Source organism: Macaca mulatta, chromosome 3 (genome assembly GCF_049350105.2).
Source record: "Macaca mulatta isolate MMU2019108-1 chromosome 3, T2T-MMU8v2.0, whole genome shotgun sequence".
In the NCBI taxonomy this organism is placed as follows: domain Eukaryota; kingdom Metazoa; phylum Chordata; class Mammalia; order Primates; family Cercopithecidae; genus Macaca; species Macaca mulatta.
In genome coordinates, this window is record NC_133408.1 from 39,244,990 (window position 1) to 39,266,290 (window position 21,301).

At 53.0% G+C, this 21,301-nt stretch overlaps 1 protein-coding gene and 1 long non-coding RNA gene across 2 annotated transcripts in view; one reads left to right on the forward strand and one right to left on the reverse strand.

Annotated features, from left to right (window-relative positions):
- Positions 1–4,891, forward strand: part of LOC144329475 (uncharacterized) — a 95,807-nt gene extending 90,916 nt beyond the window's left edge. Inside the window, exons 2-4 of the long non-coding RNA XR_013415011.1 lie at positions 1,791–1,963; positions 2,143–2,275; positions 2,425–4,891. This is a non-coding gene — a long non-coding RNA (uncharacterized LOC144329475). The remainder of the gene's footprint in view (positions 1–1,790; positions 1,964–2,142; positions 2,276–2,424) is intronic.
- A 1,254-nt stretch (positions 4,892–6,145) lies between these two features.
- LOC144340180 (uncharacterized) lies at positions 6,146–19,022 on the reverse strand. The gene is made up of 7 exons (XM_077998157.1): positions 18,743–19,022; positions 15,277–15,318; positions 11,232–11,412; positions 8,314–10,062; positions 7,876–7,909; positions 7,224–7,346; positions 6,146–6,521 (listed from the first exon to the last, which is right to left on the reverse strand). The coding sequence occupies exons 1-7, from the start codon at positions 18,885–18,887 to the stop codon at positions 6,285–6,287; spliced, it is 2,511 nt and encodes an 836-aa protein (XP_077854283.1). The 5' UTR covers positions 18,888–19,022; the 3' UTR covers positions 6,146–6,284.
- Positions 19,023–21,301: the final 2,279 nt, after the last annotated feature.

Sequence of the window (21,301 nt, forward strand, 5' to 3'; positions counted from 1 at the left end):
CTGCTTTATCAGCAAGGTCTTTATGACCTGTATCTTGTGCCGACTTCCTATCTCATCCTGTGACTAAGAATGCCTAGCCTCCTGGGAATGCGGCCTAGTAAGTCTCAGCATCCCTTTACCCAGCCCCCATTCAAGATGGAGTCGCTCTGGTTCACGTGCCTCTGACAAGTTGGCCTGGGTAGAGTGTTCTCTAGTGTGGTTGTTGGAGCTGTTCCTAGAAGTAAGCGGTATTTTCAGTAGGAAACAGGTCTCTGTTAGCCTGGGGACTGGCACTCTGCCCCAGTATGTCGGCCTCATTTTAGTGGAGACAAAACTGGGGCTCAGAGACATCAACTCCCTCATCCCGAACCCCCAGACTGTCAGTGGTGGGCTGGGGTTTGAATGTGGGGCTTGAAGACCCATCATCTCCTCTGGTCCCCCAGTCTCTGCTGCCCAAGAGGAACAGGATCCCAGGATCCAGGCCCCTCATGGCACCAGTCAGGGTGGGTGGAGATGGGGAGGCAGAGTTCCAAAGCTCCCCAGACTCTGAGGCAGGTCGGGGACCAAGAGCAACCCGGACCTGGGGGCCCCACCCCGAGAAGAATGGCTGCAGGCCCGGCCCAGTAGGCAGGAGGTCTGTGTCCTCAGTCAACGTGACGGCGCTTCCAGCTGCTCCAGCCAGGCCGTGCTGTCTTCACGTTTCCAATCATGCGGCCTCCTCTCCAATTCCCAAGCCCAACCCACAGAGACAGCGATCTGGGGTCTACATGAGGTTTGTCAGCAGCTCTGAGCTGCTGCTTCCCGCCAGCCCCGCGGCTGGTTCTGGAAAGCTCTCTGCTGCCCCCTGGTGGGGAGGCTCAGGGTAGGGCTCTGGCTGCAAGCATGGGGTCCCAGAACCTCTTGATTCTGTCACCTCTGCTGGGTGGAAAACCAACCCAGGACTGAACCAGCAGATGGGTGCCTGATTCCTTATTATCAGAGCTCCGCCCACTGGCAAGTCTCTCTCCGGACCTCAGTTTCCCCTTCCGTTAAACGAGGGGCTTGGGGGATACCAAGGAGGGGTAACTGCTTAGTGAGGATGGGAGGTTTCTTTTGGGGAGATGAATACATTTCGAAACTAGATGGAGAGAGTGGTTGCACAAGACTGTGAATGCACAAATGCCACCACATTAATTGCGTTGAAATAGTTAATTGCATGCGATGTGAAAGTCACCTCATTTAAAGTGTGTAAAAAAGGGGCCTGGGAGAGTACAGTGTATGTGAGAATCACGTGGGACACCCATAGTCTCTGAACCTCGGTTTTCTTGCGTAAACTGGCAAAGAGACCGTGTGAGCCGTGTTCCCTGGGGCCAAGAGATTCCAAGAAGGAAAACCTGGGATTCCTGGGACTAGGATGAGGGCCAGGGGCCGGAAGGGGAGGGGCATGTGGGGATGGCTGGGGTCAGCCCAGATAAGGCTTTCAATACTGGGTAGCAGCGTCTACACAGGCGGAGATCCCTGCATCTCACTTCCTGCAGGGCTGACCAGTGGCCAGAGGTGGGACTGGCCAGGCTCGGCCCAACCAAATCTGAGAGCAGAGGACACTGAGGGATCCCCTTCGCCACCCTCACTGGCCTGTGGCTCTCCTGACACCACAAGAGAGGTCCAGGAGCTGACTTTGGGTCCCAATGGGGGACACCATCCAGGCTACAGGCTGGCAGGGTGGTGTGGTGGTCAGTGTACTGGGCTCTGCGTCTCTGCCCCTACCTGCTGTGTGACGGTGGGCCAGACACCTAACCTCTCTGTGCCTCTATTTCTTCAATGGTGAACAGGGACACTAGCAGCCCCCACATCCGATCACAGTGGCCTGAAGGTTAAAGGCAACGGCGGCACGAGACGTACAGTAAGAGCTCTGAGCAGGGAGAGCAGGGAGCTGCCCAGGGAGTTCCACCACCATCTCCCGTCTGGCCGCCGAGGAAACCGAGGCTCATGGTGACCTGGCCAGGTCTGTTGGACTCAGGGTCCTTCTCATCCCGAAGATCAGAGAGCTGTCACCAGGGAAGGAGCTGGCCCCTAGACACAGCCCAGGAAGCACACAGAGAAGGATGCCCTGGGGACTTCGGTATGTTGCAAAAAAAACATTTATTGCTATTTGAACCCTGCTTTCATGCCTCCATTTCCCAGAAAATGAGCCACGGAGACACCAGGAGAGGCAGGAGACCATCCTCCTTGCACAAAACCCATTCCCTTGGATGCTGTCCTCAGCGAGGGTGGCTGAGGGCCAACCAGGGGGCCCACCCGCAGAGTGGCAGAGGAGGTAGGTTGACCCTGCAGATGTTGAGCTCTGTGGTGAAGGTCCTGGCCTTCTGGTAGAAGAGGATAAACTTCTCACGGTCCAGGAGGAAGTTGTGGGAGATGGTGGCCGGCTGCGTGTAGGTCTTCAGCTGTGCCCTTCTTGTTGCCCAGGTCCATGGCGGCTGCCAGGGCCAGCTGGTAGTACCTGGCTGCATCAAACGGGTCCTGAAGGGGACAGGCCGTGCTCAGCAAAAGGGGGACTCGGAGCCCGTCTTCCCAGAGGCCGTTCCTGTCTCCAGGTCATTCCACATGTCCAGCCAATGCTGGCTCACCCCATGAGCCCCGAAGCCTGTGACACTGCTGTGGTCTCAGCTGCAGGAGGTGGGGATGACCCTGACACCCCTGGAAGCCTTCCTGACTGTCCCTACGCCCCACTCACCCCAAGCCTCCTGCCCCAGTCCCACCCTCTCTGCAGGCAGTGGCTGCTTTCCCCATGGGCTGAGGTCAGGGCAGATCCTGCCTGCTCTGACAGTTCCATGCAGGACTCGTGGCTCCAAGCCACAGCAGGGGCACAGCGTTGAGTGACCCAGGCTCCCCTCTGGCCCCTGTCCATGCTGACCATTTCCAGGCCCTCCACGGGACAGGCCAGGTACAAAACCATCTCACAGGTGTCCTCCCTGGCAATGTTCCCTGAAATATTGATGGAGTGTGACTCCCCAGACATCCACTCCTGTTTTCAATGCATCTTTGGCTCAAACTCACCATCCCTGGGTTGGGATGCCGTCTCCCAGACCTCCTCCTTGACACTCCCATCCCCCACCCGGCACCTCTTCCACATGGGGGTCACCCAAGGGACCTCTCTAAGACCCATGCCTGGCCTGTTCCTCTTTGCCATCTCAAGATGGCTCCCAGGGCCAATGAGAAAGTCCAAGATGCAGCAGTCCATTCCCTCACTGCCCCGCCCCACACACAGAGCAGGGGCGTGAGAAGGCCCCGAGTCACCGCCACTGCTCATCCAATGGCCCCCGCCCAGCCGAACACTGGACTCTGTGCTGGGTGTGTGGCTGAGCCTAACGTCCTTGATCCCAGTCTGAGGGACCTGGGAGTGAACACTGACCACACAGGGTGGCCCGGGCTGTGGCAGAGGGAAGCCCAGGAGACCCCAGACTCAGCCAGGGATGGAAGGCAAAGGCTGCCTGAAGGGGTGGGGGCTTCCCAACTAAACAGGAAGGAGCCAGCCAAAGCATATGTCTCTGCGTGTGCTTGTGTGTGTGCCTGTGCGTGTTTGTGTGCCTCTGTGTGTGCACGTGTCTGTGTGTGGGCGCCTGTGTGTGCATGTGCATTTGCGTGTGCATTTCCATGTGCCTGTAGTGTGTGAAGCAGCTAGTGAGTGGCAGGCTGAGCCAGGACACATCTAATCCACCCTATTCCAGGGCTCACCCTCACGTGTAGACTAAAGGGGACCCCATTTTAGAGGCAATCGGCAAAGATGCCCATTTACCTCTGCTTCTCTGCCAGCCTTCCAGGCCCCATGCAGCCGGGCTTTTTCTCCCACTCCTCTGGGCCCTGGGTCCAGGGTCTCCTATACAAGGAGGAGGGTGTAGCCTTGGAAAGACAGCCGCCCTTGGGGAATTCTGAGGGGGCCTCCCTGTGGGAAGCTGGCCTGCGCTACAGCATAGTCACGATGAGGCCCAGAGGGCTGTGCATGGGAAGGAGGTGAAGGAAGGTTGTGCATGGGAAGAAGGTGAAGGAGGCCTCTGCCCCTCGACCTCAACCGTGGACTTTGGCCTCTCAGGTACTACTTGGCCCTTTCCTTTCTCCTGGACAGGGGGAGTGGGTGGCAGGCTTGACCAAGTGAGATAAAGGCCTCTTCTGGGAGGTCGGTCCCCTTGGGTCCCAGGAGAGCCCCTGGGCAGTGAGCAGTGTCCCTCTGGGTCTGACACTTGGCACCTCCCTGTCTGGCTGGGACTTGGGAGGCCACAGGGACCACTTCTGATCACCAGGTGTCGCCAGCACTGGGCAAGGGCCTCCCGGGCAGCCCCAAGCCTGCGGTGGGGGATATGGGGCGGGGTCTTAGGGCTGCCCCAGCTCCTCATGTTGTTCTAAGGCCCCCAAGATTTTGGCCCCTGGACTGGAGTGCCCTGGCCTCTCAGCCCCTAAGGAGCACTGACGAGGTGCCGGTGCGATGCTGAGGAGGGGTGGTGCCTGCTGGGCACAGGGGTGGAGACACCCCAGGTCTGAGTCTGCCAGTCCCAGCTCTCTACCCCTGCAGGGCTGGGGGCAGAGGGAGCACAGCACCTCCCCTCAAGACAGACCCGACCCAGCAAGGTCTCAGCCTGGCTGGCTGGGCCCCCGCCCCACTACACCTGCCCTAAGCTGGGGTTTCCCTGTCTGTGAACCCAATGGTAAGACACTGGGGTCCCACCCAACCCTTCCTGGGTGGTGTGAAGATTCAAAGTGTCTCGGGACTCCAGGAAGGAGTTACTCAGTGCAGGCTGGCACCCTGGGCAGGCTTCCTAGAGGAGGCGCCAGGATTTGGGTTGGATCTTGCAACGTGGATTCAATGTGAGGATGATGCCGTCCTCTGAAATGTCCTTCTCCCGACCCTGTTTTCTTTGTTAAATGCAACTTGACACTTGACTGTCAAGACTCAGTTTGGTGTCACCTCCTCCAGGAGGGCCCCCCTGACTACAATCCTCCTTCTTTACCCAGAGGCCACCATTGCCCACTCATGTGTCAGCCTCCCTGGCTGAGACTGAGTTCTTGAGGGTGGGGCCTGGCCATCTTGGGAGCTTGGTTGTATCTGTTAACCTTGCCGGCTCCTCCAGCTGGGTGCAGAGCTCCAGGGAGGCCACTGGGCCATTCCTAAGGAAGGCTGGAACCCAGGCCTCTGGGGTGTGGGTGGAGATCCCACTCCAAGGGGTCTGGGAACACCCCGTGCCCTACCCCTGCCACCCACCTTCAGGTCATAGAAGATGATGTCACCGAGAACCAGATACATGTTCACGTAGTAGACGGTCTCCTCGTCGAACTCCAGCGGTGAGTTGCAGAGCTACAGGGCCTTGAGGTAGAAGTGCTCCAGCAGCTTGCCATGGCCCAGCCGGTGGTGCAGGGCGGCCAGCCGTGGTAGGCCATGCGCTCGTTCACTGGTCCCCTGGGTGCAGGCCAAAGGTGCAGGTGTGAGGACGTGGCTCCCTGGGGCAGGGAGGGCTCAGGCCCCTCAGGAGCAGGTATGCAGACCCCGGGCTGCATGCCTGGCTTGCCTCCAGGCACCTGTGGTCACCTGGGCAGCTCTGGCCAGTCCCTTCCAGGTTCCCAGACTCACTTTCCCTTGTGCAAAGCAGAACTAATAAGGCCTGCCCCTGTCTACTGTGAGGCTTTGGAAAGTCGGACTTGGATGGCCCAGTTCTGTGTCTACACAGAGCCACCTGCCTTTGCTCACTGGTTTTAACCAGGAGAACCCAAAGGCCATGCAGTCCAGGTGCTCCTGGGCTCCCCGGCTCCAGGCAACCCACAGACGTGACATCCGACTCCTCCTGGGTGTGGCACGATGAGAGCCCCCTACCTTGGGGAGTCAGCTGCACACCTACTGTGTAATGGGCCACGGGGCACAAGGCGCTGGGGTATGTGGCCTGTCTAGGGTTCCCTGTCTCTGGAGGGGGACAGACGACCCTGGCACAGCACCAGGGGATGCCCGGCCTTAAGGGGCAGACTGCTGGAAGGGGAACTGGGATTTTATCAGCCAGAGAGCTGTGTGGTTGATGATGGTGGGAAGGGCACAAGAGAAAGGGAATGTGCCACTCAGCCTGGCACAGGGACCAATGAGATGCCTGGCATGTCTGGAAGGCAGAGGGCACACTGGGCGGCCCTTGTGGTCAGCAGCAGGAACAGGCAGAGGAAGCAGAGCTCAGGCAGGCAGGGAGCTCTGCACTGCGTGAGAGACCTTGGGCTGTGCCCCACAGCCGGACGGGGAAGCCAGTTGGGCAGATCTGCCTGCCTGGACAGGAGACCAGGAAAATCCAGCAGCTGTTTCAGCTCCTGGCCTGCAGACCTGGAGGCTGGGCTCTGGCAAAGTGTGGGTCCTGGCAGGGTGGGGGCTCAGGGGACTTACCCAGAGTGATGCTGAGTGCTAGGGCCATGTAGGCAAACTCCAAGCCCTCCTGGGGCTTCTCCAGTGTGGCCAGGAGTGCCACCAGCTTGTTGCACAGCTGAAGCTGCAGCTCCACCTTGCGGTTGCCCGTAGTCACTGCCAGGGGCAGGGCCTGGTCCTACCACACAGGCAGGTGGGGTCAGGTTTCCCACAGCACCCACCTTGCCCAGCGCCCTCCTCAGAGCTCAAACATGTACTTGGAGCTTCCCATGCCCCAGCTACCCCTGCACCTCAACACAGCTCTGTGCTCTGGGATAACACACAGTTCAGACACCAAGTTGGGGGCTGAAGAGTCACCTGAGGCCCATCCAGCTACACCTGACAGCCTCAGACCAGCCTCTCCCACCTGGGCACCGGGGGTCTGACTGGGGGGAGCCAGCACTCCTCTCTGCTCTAAAAACACCACATTTATCTGTGCCCAGGGCTGAGCAACACTGTGAGCTCAGAAGAAGGGAGAAGCCGTCCCACTTCGGGGTACATGCAGACCTGGGTCTCCCACTGATGCTGTGTGTCCTTTGACATGTCCCTGTGCCTCTCTGAGCCTCAGTTTCCTCATCTGGAAGATGGGGACAGGACTTCTCACTCATGGTTGCTTGAGGTCATCAGGTACAAGGGTAGAACCATTGTCACGTCCAGGCCCCAAGCGTTTGTCTCGGGCAGGGGCATGGTCAATATCATTCCCGGTGAGACCACTTGGAAACTCATCATGTGCATGGGTGGCCCTGCCTCCAGGTGGGAGACCTCTACCGTGCCACACCTGTACCTCAGCCTCCAGGTGCCCCACTGAGGCCCACCCACATCAGCCCACAGGCCAGCTCACCCGGTAGAAGGACATGCCTTCCTCCCGCTCCCAGGCCCCATTGAAGAAGATGTCTCCAGCTGCCTCAAACAGCTCCAGCCCCAGGTTGGGGTTCCCTGTGTACAGGTCCACATTCTGTGCCACCTGAAAGGAGACAGAAGTTCCCTCAAGACCCACACCTAGCGAGGTGGCTACGCGCACCTTTGCCAGCCTCCTTCCTCTCACACACTACAGGTACACCTGAGCATTTTTCAGACCCTGTGCATGAGGGCTGCCCCCACCACTGGCATGAGGACAATGAACTGATGCACCTGAGTGCCAGGAGGTGACAGAGCAGCTGCAGCCCAGGAGCCCGATACCTGTGAATCCTACCACCAGGGCTAGCCCTAGCCCACTCCCCCTGCACTCAAAACAGTCTCCGTGGTCCCCTCTTGGCCATGAGCTCTTGATCCTTCTCCTCAGCTCAAGGAGGTATACAGCAGGTGCTCAATAATGAAAACGTCACCAGGCTCGTGGGCTTCACAATTTGTTCCAGATCACACTGTGTTTGGGAAAGCCTCTGAAAACAGTCACTATGATAGATTCATTTTGTAAGGAGATGTGCCACGTGTCGCTTGGAGCAAGTTCTGTGTGTTAACTGAGTGGTCGCATTATTTGAGCATGTGCTGTATACCCGCAGATGCTGTGCACTGTGAGGGGCCACGCCTCTGCCCTCAGGGAAAAGATGCTGGCCACTGGGGGAGGATGTGAGGGAACCAGTTGGAGGGAGGGAAAAGGCACACAACAGGTGCTCAGCAGTGGTTTAGGAATGAGTGGATGGATGAATGAATGGATGAGAAGATGTAGACACATGGATGGATGGATGGGCGTGTGGCTAGATTAATGCTTGGATGCATGGATGGATGGAATGATGTGTGTATGTCTGTATGTATGTATGGGTGGGTAGATAATGTATGGATGGGTGGAGGGTAGATGATGTATGTACATGTGGATGGATAGATGGTGGATAGACGAATGTATGGATAAACAAATGGACAGATAGATGAATGGAGGGATGGATTAATAGGTAGATAGGTGGGTGGATGGATGATGGAAGAATGGATGGATGAACAGGTGGATGGATGGATGATGGAAGCATGGATAGATGATGGATAAATAGATATGTGGATGGATGATGGATGGATGGAAAGATGAACAGATGAATGGATAAATGGACAGATGGATGAATGGCGGATGGATGGAAGGATGAACAGGTGGATGGATGGAAGGATAGATGAACAGGTGAATGGATAGTTGATGGAAGGATGAATGGACGGATGGATGGATGAACAGGTGAATGGATGGATGATAAATGGATGAAGGATGGATGATAAAAGGATGGATGGATGGATGATGGATGGAAGGATGAACAGATGAATGGATGGATGAATGGATAAATGGATGGATGGAAGGATGAACAGGAGATGAGTGGATGGATGGATATATGGTTGAATGGATGGATGGATGAAGGATGGATGGATGGAAGGATGAACAGGTGAATGGATGGATGATGCAAGGATGGACAGATGGATGGAACAACAGGTGAATGGATGGATAAAAGGATGGATAAATGGTGGATGGAGGGATGGACAGATGGATGGATGATGGATGGAAAGATAAACAGATGAATGGATAAATGGACAGATGGATGAATGGTGGATGGATGAATGGTGGATGGATGGAAGGATAGAAAGATGAACAGGTGAATGGATGGTTGATGGAAGGATGAATGGACGGATGGATGGACGAACAGGTGAATGGATGGATGATAAAAGGATGGATGATGGATGGATGGAAGGATGAACAGATGAATGGATGGATGATGGAAAGACGGATGGATGGAAGGATGGATGAATGAATGGATAAATGGATGGATGGAAGGATGAACAGGAGATGAGTGGATGGATGGATGGATGGATGGAAGGATGAACAGGTGAATGGATGGATGATGGAAAGATGGATGGATGAATGGATGAACAGGTGGATGGATGGTCGCTGAATGAACGGATGATAAAGGAATGAATGAATGATGGATGCACGGATGGATGGATGAATGGAAGGATGAACAGGTGAATGGATGGATGATAGAAGGATGGATGGATGGAAGGATGAGCAGGCGAGTGGATGAATGATGGAAAGATGGATGGATGATGGATGGATGGAAGAATGAACAGGTGAATGGATGATGGATGGAGGGATGGATGAACAGGTGAATGGATGGATGGATGATAAAAGGATGGATGATGAATGAATGGATGGATGGACGGACAGGTGAATGGATGGATCATGGATGGATGGAAGATGGTTGGATGGATAACGGAAAGATGGAAGGATGGACGGATGGACGGACCAAGAGGTGATCAGAAGAATGATGGATGGATGATGGAAAGATGGAAGGATGGATGGATGGATGGATGGACGAACAGGTGAATAGATGGATGGAGAGGTGAATGAATGGATGGTTGCATGGAAAGATGAACAGGTGAATGGATGGATGATGGAAGGATGGATGGAAGGACCCACAGGTGTATGGGAAGATGATGGATAGATGATGGATTGATGGATAGAAGGATGAGCAGGTAAACAGATAGATGATGGAAGGATGAATGGATGGGTGGATGGACAGAGAGTGAACAGCACAGGGGTCCTCCTGCATCCCTTGTCACTCACCTGGATGTACAGGTCCACCAGCTCGCTCTGCCGCAGGATGTAATAGATCTTCCCTGCTTGCAGCCAGGCATGCGCCGCCTCCTCTTTCCTCTGGAGGTCAATGAAAATCTCCAGACTTCGTTTGGTGTAGTCCAGAGCGGATTTGTAGGCCCTGGAATCAGACGCAGGTGTCAGAACAAGGGCTCTCATCCTCCTGGAACCAGTCTGCCTCCTCCCGTGGGTCTGGCGACAGATGAACTGGAATGTGCAGATTGGGAACAGCCCTCTTGTGTGTGCAGTGTTCTGTCCTTCCCAGGCTGCTGGGAGGGCCAGGGTGAACACACACGGCATGTAAAAGATGAAGGACATCCTTCTGAGGGAATCGAGCATCATGCTGCCCTGTGGCAGGAGGAGTGTGCTAGTCCATCTCCCCTGCCTCCCAGACATGGCCTGTGTCTTCTCCAGATGCACCAGGAGCCGTTAGTGTTCAGAGGCTATCTGGGCCGATGATTCTCAAGGTGTGCAGGCATCACAGTCACCCGGAGGCCTGTCCTTATAGCTTGCTGGCCCTGCCCCCAGAGCTTCCGGCTCCACAGGCCTGGGGCAGGCCCTAGAACTCCCACTTGCCACAAACTCCTAGGTGACATGGATGCTGCTCTACTGGTCCAGGGACTACACTTTGCGAAGCATAGCTCTAGCACACTGGCCCATTTTCCTTCTGTGAACCTGAGGCCAAGACTGGAGCCAGTCTCCCAGGTCCCCATGGAATCTGGCTCCTTCCCTGCTCTCTCAGTAAGTCCAACACTCGAGGGGGTGTGACTGCAGCAATGTCACTGGGCCCTATGGGTGGGGTGGCCAGGGCCATGGTTACCCCACCAGGTCAGGATGCTTAGGGGAAGGGGAGTAGGCCACATATGGGACGTGAGACCTTGAAACCCTGCCCCAGGGAAGGAGGTGACACAACTGGCTTTGTCTTCTGTGGGAGAGAAGCCACAGGTGGCTGCTGTGGTCACATTTAAGGGGACAGATGAAGGCCAGGAGTGAAGATTCAGGGCAGGCAAAGATCAGATGACAAAAGCCACCATAATAGGAAGAACAGCCCAGAGTGCATGTACTGCCTCTGCTGGGGTTGAGATGACCTTTGACCCAACAAGGGAGGCTCAAGCTGGGACTCACGGGCCAGCAGCAGCCCTGGGACGACCCCAGGCCCACCAGCTCAAAGCATCTGATGCCAAAGAACAAAATGATCAAAAGGAGAGGGGCTGATGGCGCCCTGAGCCAGCTTCCCTGTGCCCCCCTCCCTGCCCTGCCCGCCCCCACCACTGCAAAGCCAGCCCTTACCACTCCGTGCCCAGGGACAGGTAGAGCTGACTGATGGTCTCCAGGATCTGCCCCTCCAGCACCTTGTCGGCCACTTTGTGGGTCAGGGAGAGCTGGAGCTTGTGGTAGATGACACACTGGGCCTTCCTGGGCATGATGACGCTGTAGAAGTAGCACAGCCACTGGACGGCCCGCAGCTGGCCTGGGCAGAAGACAAAATGGAAGATGTTAGTCTCCCAGCATTGAAGCGAGGCTGGCTGTTCTCGGAGGCCCCTGCGCCATGCTTGCCTCTTTCACCTCTGTGAGCCTGGGTCCCATAGGTGGGGAGCCTGAGCGCAGACAGGCCATGCACCTGTGCAAGGGCAGATGCCAAGCACACCGTGACATGGGCACAGCTTGGTACAGATGCTCATGGTACAGGCCGGCCTTCTTTACAACTCCCAGGGCTGAGATCCTGGCCAGGCTCGGCCCCTGCACCAGGCCATCTATTTCTGCTTCACAAAGTCCCTCTGGTCAGGACCAGGGCCACCTTCAGCCTGAGCTGATGAGGCCAGGGGCACAAGTAGCCCCTGTCACAGATGGAACTCGCAGAGAGCAAAGCCAAGCGTCATGTCTGCCACACACGGCATCATGTTGGGGGAATGGGGTTCAAAGCCGGCCCCTGGCGTTCCCACACATGCTTCTCTCATGCAACCAGGCTCCCAAGCCACAGGCTCACTGGCCTCTCCCAAAGCCAGGGCGCTGGGAACAGTGGAAAGCTTCTGATTTTCTAGTGTGAGAAACGTTCCGGAGATTAATACAGGAAACCAGGTACGCCGAATGGACATCTGTCACACACGCCACCAAACAACAGCTGAATACACCGTCCTCTCGAGCACCCATGGGATATTCCCCATGACGGACCATGTGCCAGGCCACAAAATGAGCCTCAGTTAATGGAGAAGGACTGAGACCAAAGCAGAGGTGTTCTTCAGCTGTACTGGCACGAACACTCGAAATCGACAGTGAAGGAAATGTGGGAAATTCAAAAATATGTGGAAATTACACACTCCTAAACAACCAGTGAATCAAAGAGACCATCAGGGAAACTGAAAACTAATTGGAGAAGAATGCAAACAATGCACAGCCCGGGCCAGCGCGGTCGGAGTTGAGGCGGGAGGATCGCTTGAGTCCAGGAGTTTGAGATCAGCCTGGGAAACATGGTGAAATCCTGTCTCTATAAAAAAAAAAAAAAAAAAAAAAAAAAAAAATTAGGCGGGGGGGGGGGGGGTGGTGCACAAACATCTGTAATTCCAGCTACTCGGGAGGCTGAGGCATGAGAATGGCTTGAATCTGGGTAAAAGTTGCAGTGAGCCAAGATTGCACCACTGCACCCCAGCCTGGGCAATAGAGCAAAACTCTGTCTTAAAAAAAAAAAAAAAAGCACAGCGTATCAAAAATTCCAAGATGCAGCTAAGGCAGTGCTGAAAGGGAAATTTATAACTGCAAATGTCTACATTCAAAGAAAGAAGAAAAATCTCAAATCAAAAACCTAACCTTCCGCCTTGAGAAACTAGAAAAAGAACTAAACGCAAAGTGAATAAAAGGAAGAAAATAATAAACGTGAGAGTGGAGATGGGAAGTAAAAATACAGAGAATGGAAAAACAAGACATAATCAACAGAACCGAAGGTGGGTTTTTTGAAAATAATAACAAAATTGACAAATCTTTCACCAGACTAACCAAGAAAAGAAAGATGGGACACAAATGACTAAAATCAGAGACTGAACACCATGGCTCACGCCTGTCATCCCAGCACTTTGTGAGGCGGAAGTGGAAGGATCGCTGAGGCCAGCATTGAAGACCAGCCTGGGGGAACATGATGAGACCCCATCTTTAATAAAAATAAATAAATAAATAATTAAAAGCCCAAGTTTCTAAAATCAGAAATGAAAGAGGAAACATTATTGCCGACCTGACAGAAATAAAAGGATTCCATGAAAACACCACGAACAATTGTACACCAAGAAATCAGACCATCCAGACACAACAGCCACACTCCTAGAAGGACACAAACTACCGAAAGTGACTCAAAAATGACCCCAAGGAAGCATGTGGGGTATCAGCGCCGCCCTCGGTCTCCTCGACCGTTCAGCACAGGGTGGGGAGACAGGGAAGCATGATCCCCATTCCCTGGCCTGCATTTCCGAGTCTGAATCCCCCAGCACCCCGGGGAGGGCCTCGTAGGAGGAGATGTCACAGGCTGTTGTGCCAGGAGCAACCGGAGGCTGCAGTGGGGGCTGGGGCGCTGGGTTCCTGGAGGGTCTCCTTCCAGTCAGAGAATGCCCCTGGGGAAGAAGCCTGGGTCAGAACCCCCCACCCCTCCTTGGGCAGATATGTGGGACCAGGGCCCCTTCACACGGTCCTTTCCAAAATCTCATCCCTCCTAGTGCCAGGAGTGGGTGCCAGGCCTGTGCTGGGAAATGGGCAGGTTTGGTCACAGCCCTTGGGGCTCTGGTCCAGGCCACAGGAGGCACCTCTGAGTGGTCTCACGATGCCATGACAAAGCGCTGCAAGGCAGAGGGGACTCAACAGTATCCCTCGACTCAGCCATTTCCCTGGACTCAACTTCCTCATCTATCCCCTGTGGCCTAGATTTTGGACAGCCCTGCCCACCTGCTGTCCGTTCACTGCTCAGTCTGCAGTGACTGTTCGATAGCACCCCATGGCTCCCCAGTGCTCTTGGGGAAAAGGCCAAGCCACAGCCTGAGGCCCCAGGCCCTGCTTAGCTCTCCAGAAGAGCTTCTCACCATCCAGCACCCAACCCACCCACTCCCAACTCTGCACCTCCCTGCATAAACCCTGCTCACTCACCCCCGCTCATACTCCCACTCACTCACCCCACTCACTCATCCCCGCTCACACCCCACTCATCACCGCTCACACTCCCACTCACACCCCATTCACTCACCCCCACTCACACCCCACTCATCCCCGCTCACACTCTCATTCACTCACCCCATCAAACCTCCGCTCACCAGCACTCACCCCCACTCCCTCAACCCTGGGCCTTCACACAGGCTACATCACCAGCCCCTCCTCCACCACCAGCCCCTCATCCACCACCTATTAGTTGACTAAATCCTCTCAACCCTCTGGTTCTAGACTAAAGAGACTTCCCTAACCCGGGGCCAAGTGCTGCCCCACCATCACGCCACTCACCCTTTTGTGGCTTCTGTGGCCTGAAGCTCACATTCCTACGCTCAGTCTCTGCCACCCCAGGACCCTACAAGCCCCATTTGTGGGTGGGGCCTGGCACACTCTGCACACAGCCCCTCCCAGCCACTACCCTGGCCTCCGGGGCAGCTGGAGAGCCACGTGCCTTTGCTCCAGAGACTTTGGCAGAGGGTGGAACCACCCCCTCCCTGAGGCAAAGCTACAACAACCTTCCCTTCCCCACTGGCTTCCCGGCCTCCTCTGGAACCTTGTGCCTGCATCCCAAATGTACTGGGATGGATCCCATTCCCCGGGAAATTCCAAGAGCCCTTGGTGGGTCCACATCACCAGGCTGTCCACATGTGGACCCTGAGGGGAAGAGACAGAGCCGCAGAGGGGAGACGGGAGGGCCTCCCTGAATCAGCCCCTCAGGAAGGAGCAGACCTTTCAGGGACATCAGTTGAGGCCCCTGTAACCTAAGGCTCTGAATTCTGCTACCCGCTTAGGGCAGTGTGGCCTCCCATCTCTGAGGCAGAGCACAGGGTGAACTGCAGCTTCTCCAGGTCATGAAGAAGGAACCCACAGCTATATGTGGGCCCCAGCAGTGGAAAGGATGCCCCACCTCGGTCGGGGACCAGGCGGGGGTCAGCATGTTCATTGGAAGAAGTATGGGACCCCACGGCCTCCAGTGCCAGAGTAGACGGGAGGTTCAGGCCCACCTCAGGCGACATCCTCCAAGCCCCCAGCCCACACCACAGAGGGGTGACTGTCGCATCCAATGCCCACCGTACTCAGCCTTGTCACCACCCCCCGCGTTACCCCAAGGCCCAGCTCATAACCAGAGGAAGCCTGAGCCACGCGCAAAACCCACCTTGTTCCTGCGGCTGCTCGGTCTCAGCTTCCTCTACTGAGTCTGGCAAGGGAGAAAAGAGAAGCAATGAACACCCCCAGCCAGCACCTCTGGTTCCATGTCAGGTTCAGCTGGGTGTCGGTGTTGCAGGGTGAGAGCATTGCAGGGTGCAGGGGCTGAAAGTAATATCATCCGAGGGCCGGGCGCGGTGGCTCAAGCCTGTAATCCCAGCACTTTGGGAGGCTGAGACGGGCGGATCACGACGTCAGGAGATCGAGACCATCCTGGCTAACACGGTGAAATCCCGTCTCTACTGAAACATACAAAAAACTAGCCGGGCGAGGTGGCGGGCGCCTGTAGTCCCAGCTACTTGGGAGGCTGAGGCAGGAGAATGGTGTAAACCCGGGAGGCGGAGCTTGCAGTGAGCTGAGATCCGGCCACTGCACTCCAGCTTGGGCGACAGAGCGAGACTCCATCTCAAAAAAAAAGTAATATCATCCTCTTCCCTCCTGGATCATGGGAACAACATCACTGGGGGGTGTATACTTTCTGTGATATGGGGAGTAATATCGTCTTCTGTGCCTTGGAATATTAAGAACAATATCATGGGGGGGCGTGTACATCTTCTGCAATATTGGGAATAATATTATCCTCTCTCCTCCTGCATACTAGGAAAGATATCAGAGTGGGTGTTCACCTCCCATGATATGGGGATTAATACCATCTTCTCCCCTTCCGGATAGCAGGAAGAGTATCACACGGGGGTCTACAGTGTCTGCGATACTGGGAGTAATATCAACCTCTCAGCCTTGGAATATTAAGAAGAATATCACAGGATGGATGTACACCCACGGCCATATTGGGAGTAATATCAGCCTCTCCTCTCCATGGATATTAGGAATAATATCCCAGGATGTACGCCTCCTGCTCTATGGGGAGTCATATCATCCTCTCCCTTCCAGGATATTAATAACAATATCACAGGGCGGGTGAACACTGCCTACGATACTGGAATTATTATCATCCTCTCCCCCTCCAGATACTAGGAACCATATCACAGAAGAGCTGTACCCTCCCTGCGATATTGGGAGTAATATCATACGCTTCTTCCATGAGTATTAGGAGCAATATCACCGGGTGACTGTCCATTCATTGCTATGTTGGGAATCATGTCATACTTTACTCCCTGGATATTAGGATCAGTGTCACAGTGTGAGTGTACACCTACTGCGATATTAAAACTAAGATCATGCTCTCTGTCCCTGGATATTAGGAACAACATCACAGGTAGGTGTACACTCCCTCGATATTAGGAGCAATAATATGATTAATTAGTAAACATCAATGATCAATTTTAATAATTATCAGGCTGGTCTCGAACTCTTGACCTCAGGTGATCTGCCCGCCTCAGCCTCCCAAAATGCTGGAATTACAGGGGTGAGCCATCGCGTCCAGCCAACACTTCTTTACATCTCTTTTTGGACCTCAAATTTAGCATGCCCAAAATGCACTTTTGATTCCTCCTGCTATAACCCACTCCTCCCATAGTCTTCCCGATCCCAATAACAGCATCTCTAGCCTTCCAGTTACTCAGGCCAAAATCCTTGACATCATCCTTAAAACTTCTTTTTCTCTCTCTTGTCATCCAAGAGAGAGACTCTCCTTTCAAAATAAATGCCAGACCTAACCCCTTCTCACCTTCCTCATCATTTCCAACCACGTCCAGCCCCCATCATAGCGCTCTGGGTTACTGTAAAAGCCTCCCAATCGCCAGGCAGAGTGGCTCACGCCTGCAATCCCAAGCACTTTGGTAGGCCAAGGCAGGTGGATCATCAGAGGTCAGGAGTTCAAGACCAGCCTGGCCAACATGGTGAAACCCCTCTACTAAAAATACAAAAAATTAGCCGAGCATGGTGGTGGGTGCCTGTAATCCCAGCTATTCGGAAGGCTGAAGCAGGAGAATCACTTGAACTCAGAAGGCAGAGGTTAAAGTGAGCCGAGATCGTGCCATTGCACTGCAGCCTGGATGACAAGAGCGAAACTCCATCTCAGAAGGTTAAAAAAAAAACAGCCTCCCAACCCAACTCTCTCCTTCCACCTTTCACCCTGCCCTGCATTCTACCTTCCACTCTCAAACATTTCAGAAAAAAAAAAATTATATCCAAAGAAAGAGAAAAAGAAAGTGCAAATGGGGTGAAATGTTTGGGGAATCTGAGGGAAGACCATACGGGAATTCTCTGTACTATTTTTGCAACTGTTCAATAAGTCTGGATTATTTCGAATTCAAGAGTTAAAGAAAGAGGCCGGGCACGGTGGCTCAAGCCTGTAATCCCAGCACTTTGGGAGGCCGAGACGGGCGGATCACGAGGTCAGGAGATCGAGACCATCCTGGCTAACACGGTGAAACCCCATCTCTACTAAAAAATACAAAAAAACTAGCCGGGTGAAGTGGCGGGCGCCTGTGGTCCCAGCTACTCGGGAGGCTGAGGCAGGAGAATGGCGTAAACCCGGGAGGTGGAGCTTGCAGTGAGCTGAGATCCGGCCACTGCACTCCAGCCTGGGCAACAGAGCCAGACTCAGTCTCAAAAAAAAAAAAAAAAAAAAAAAAAAAGAGTTAAAGAAAGAAAAAAAAAAAATCTCCCTTTGTGAATCCATCCTGTATTTCCCCTGGCAACTTAAGGACGCTCTTAACTAAGCACATCTATTTTTTCATGAACACTTGAACCCTTGCCTAGTTTTGACTTTCTGTGCTTGACAGAAGTGTGTGTGTGTGTGTGTGTGTATTTCATATATATGTGTGTGTGTATATATGTGTGTGTGTGTGTTTTGTGTATATATAGAGAGGGAGAAATATATACGTGTGTGTATATATAAATCTATATTGTATATTTACTATGGTAATATATATATCTGTGTGTGTGTGTGTACATATATTACGTACCCCATAGCCTGTCCTTAACCAGTTCTAAACTTAGTGGGAAAAATACATACCTAAGCAGAGAATTTCAAAATAATATGATGAATGTTTTGATACAGGGATGTGTTGCTGTGGAACACGCTGCTAAGACACAGAACCTCCTAGATGGGACAATGAATGAACGAAGTATTGCACCTATAGGCACCCCCTCTGATATCCCCACAAATGTTTATAGTTATATGCATTTGCTTCCCCCAGGACCCCCGTTTCATAAGGGTTAGTCCTAGAGCCTAGCAAGTTCCTACTACGGCTGGCACACATATGCCATTCAAGAAAGAATGACTGAGTGAATGACGAGTTAAGAACCATTTGTCAGCCAGTGCTCAGTAACACAACATGCACTGGTATGCAAATTATATTTTTGTTGAAAGCAAGGGCAGGATCACAAATTATCCTTCCAGAGAAGCAAACCTCAAAAGCTTCTTTACCCCACATTATAAAAAGCTCCCCTTATATAAAAGAAAACCTCCTCGTTCATTATCAATGGCATGTAAACCAATAAGCCTTCACCTCTGATGACATCTCTTCCATCCCCAGGGCTAGATAAAGGAGGTTCCGGAAACCCTGGTAGTTGTGAAGGCGGCTCCCAGCTCTGACACTCTTGAACCCTGCGGGCGTGGAGGTCACACAGCAGAACAACCGAGGGAAGCATCATCAGGTTTCGAATATGTTTGAACCAGAGACGGCAAATAGGCTTCAACCAGCTGAAAACACCAGAGATTCATGGTGGCCACCTGAGGGGTTGTGCTCTTAAAAAACAAAAATTAAAAATAAAATTAAAAAATTAAGAAAGGAAGGGGTCAAGAATCCATCAGGTCTGACTGAGATGTGTATCAGTGACTAACACCCCGTAAGGCAAAAGTGCTCCGGTGCGCTTTGGGTTCTCTTCAGCAGTATCTAAAGGCGTGTGCTTCCCTAAGACTAAGCCACGGGAATACCCCTAGCAACACTGCCAGGAGAAACGTCTACCATGGATTTGGCTAGAAATACAGTTGTCTTTAACAAATTAACACTGAATAAATCCTGCCTTATTAGAGCCTGAGAGGATAACATTCTCAATGATAATAGTTATCACTACAATCTCCAAACATCTGCGATCCTGCAAGGAGGAATTGTGACAGCGCAGGTCACGTGTCCAGAATGCTTCCCAGACTGCCTGTTACAGAATAAAAGAAATGAAACCCCACCCAAGAATGTCTTCTCTCACATTTAGCCAGTTGTTCCTTTGTGTGCATCTCTGTGCTAAAATGGCCATTCTTCCCCACAGCCTGAAGTCATATGCTAAAATAAATGAGACTCACATGAAGCCAGAAACGTGCAGATGCGAGGAAACCAACACAACTGAAATGGGCTGGAGAGTGTGGCCAGGAGGATGGTACTTCCCAGGAAGCAATTACTTCATCTCTGCCCATGAAGCAGGCAGCTGTCACTGTCCCCCAGGCCCACACCAGCCACTCGAAGTACGTTCTATCCAAACTACCTCCAACAATCAACATCAATACACCACACAATTGGCTTCTGAAAGGACACCTTGCAACCAACAAGAAACTGTTAGCACAACTTTGAAAACCTGTGCAACTAAAAACCTTGGAAAGGGATGAACACTGCCACATTTTGACTCAAATACTGTCATGGGGTAGCACTGCAATAATTCACTGAAACAAAAGAATGAATGAAGAATACGTTTATATAGGAATCAGAGGAAGCATGACTAATCATTTAAAGAAATAGGTCAAGAAACTGCTAGGTTCAAATGCTACCGTGAGACACTGTCAGGGCCTTAGGCAAATTCACTTCTCTTGGTCCTGTTTCTAGGTTCATCAAAAACCAGCTTTGGACTAGGGAATCTGTTGCTTCCCAAAGCCTTCCTTCTGTGATTCCAGCCCAGATTTTAGGACTGCTCTCCCACTTGGTATATGAAAGTGCTTTCTGTGTAGAATAGCAAGAGTACATTTCTGTGTTGAATGAGGTTTGGGACCTACTCTATGAGGCAGAATATCATCATGTAACTTTAAGCATGACGACAAGGCGCACTCTAGAATAAGGATAACACATAAGATGTGGCCATACACCTGTGCGTGCCTGGCAGGGAGATGGAGAAGTCTCATTTAATGAAGCCGCGGTGCCTGTTGCATCTGAATATCCTCAGTCCACATCAAGTTCACAACGTCCTTCTGACATCAAACCACATGTATCCCATACTTTTCCATACTTTCTACCCAAGATTAAAATATGCAGAGCACCGTGATAAGGACGCCTCCATCCCCAGCATGTTGGCTCTCGTTCTGTAGAATTACATACTTGAGGTACAAAATGATCACCAGGCTGCAGCGGCAAGCAAGACTGGGCTCCGTGGGGACAGCAGGCCCTGCAGCAGCCACCACTCCTGTCCCCACAGTCTGATGCAGCTGCAGAGAAGCTGTGGTTGAGGCCATTCACTTTGTGAGAGAACCACACAGGAGGGAAAAGGTAGGGGAGGTAGGGAAGAGGGCAATGTCAAGCCTCTGAGCCCAATCCAAGCCACCGCATCCCCTGTGACTTGCACGTATACACCCAGATGGCCTGAAGTAACTGAAGAATCACAAAAGAAGTGCAAATGCCCTGTCCCACCTTAACTGATGACATTCTACCACAAAAGAAGTGAAAATGGCCGGTCCTTGCCTTAAGGGATGATATTATCTTGTGAAATTCCTTTTCCTGGCTCATCCTGGCTCAAAAAGCTCCCACACTGAGCACTTTGTGACCCCCACTCCTGCCCGCCAGAGCCAGAGAACAACCCCCCTTTGACTGTAATTTTCCTTTACCTACCCAAAGCCTATAAAAGGGCCCCACCCTTTTCTCCCTTCGCTGACTCTCTTTTTCGGACTCAGCCCGCCTGCACCCAGGTGATTAAAAAGCTTTATTGCTCACACAAAGCCTGTTTGGTGGTCTCTTCACAGGGACACGCATGACAGGCAGGTGCAGAGCCAGGGAAGGATCTGTGATGAGAACAGAAAGGAATGTGCCTCCCTGTATGCACACTCGGATTTTATGACAATGTGGGCAGGGGGCTGAACAGGATGCCTGAGA

Coding starts and splice junctions, on each gene's coding strand:
- LOC144340180 (XM_077998157.1), bottom strand. CDS start 18,887: ATGATGCTTCCCTCGGTTGTTCTGCTGTGTGACCTCCACGCCCGCAGG. Junction 11,413..15,276: donor CGAGCAGCCGCAGGAACAAG/GTGGGTTTTGCG, acceptor TCTTCTGCCCAG/GCCAGCTGCGGGCCGTCCAG. Junction 10,063..11,231: donor CTGTCCCTGGGCACGGAGTG/GTAAGGGCTGGC, acceptor GTCTGATTCCAG/GGCCTACAAATCCGCTCTGG.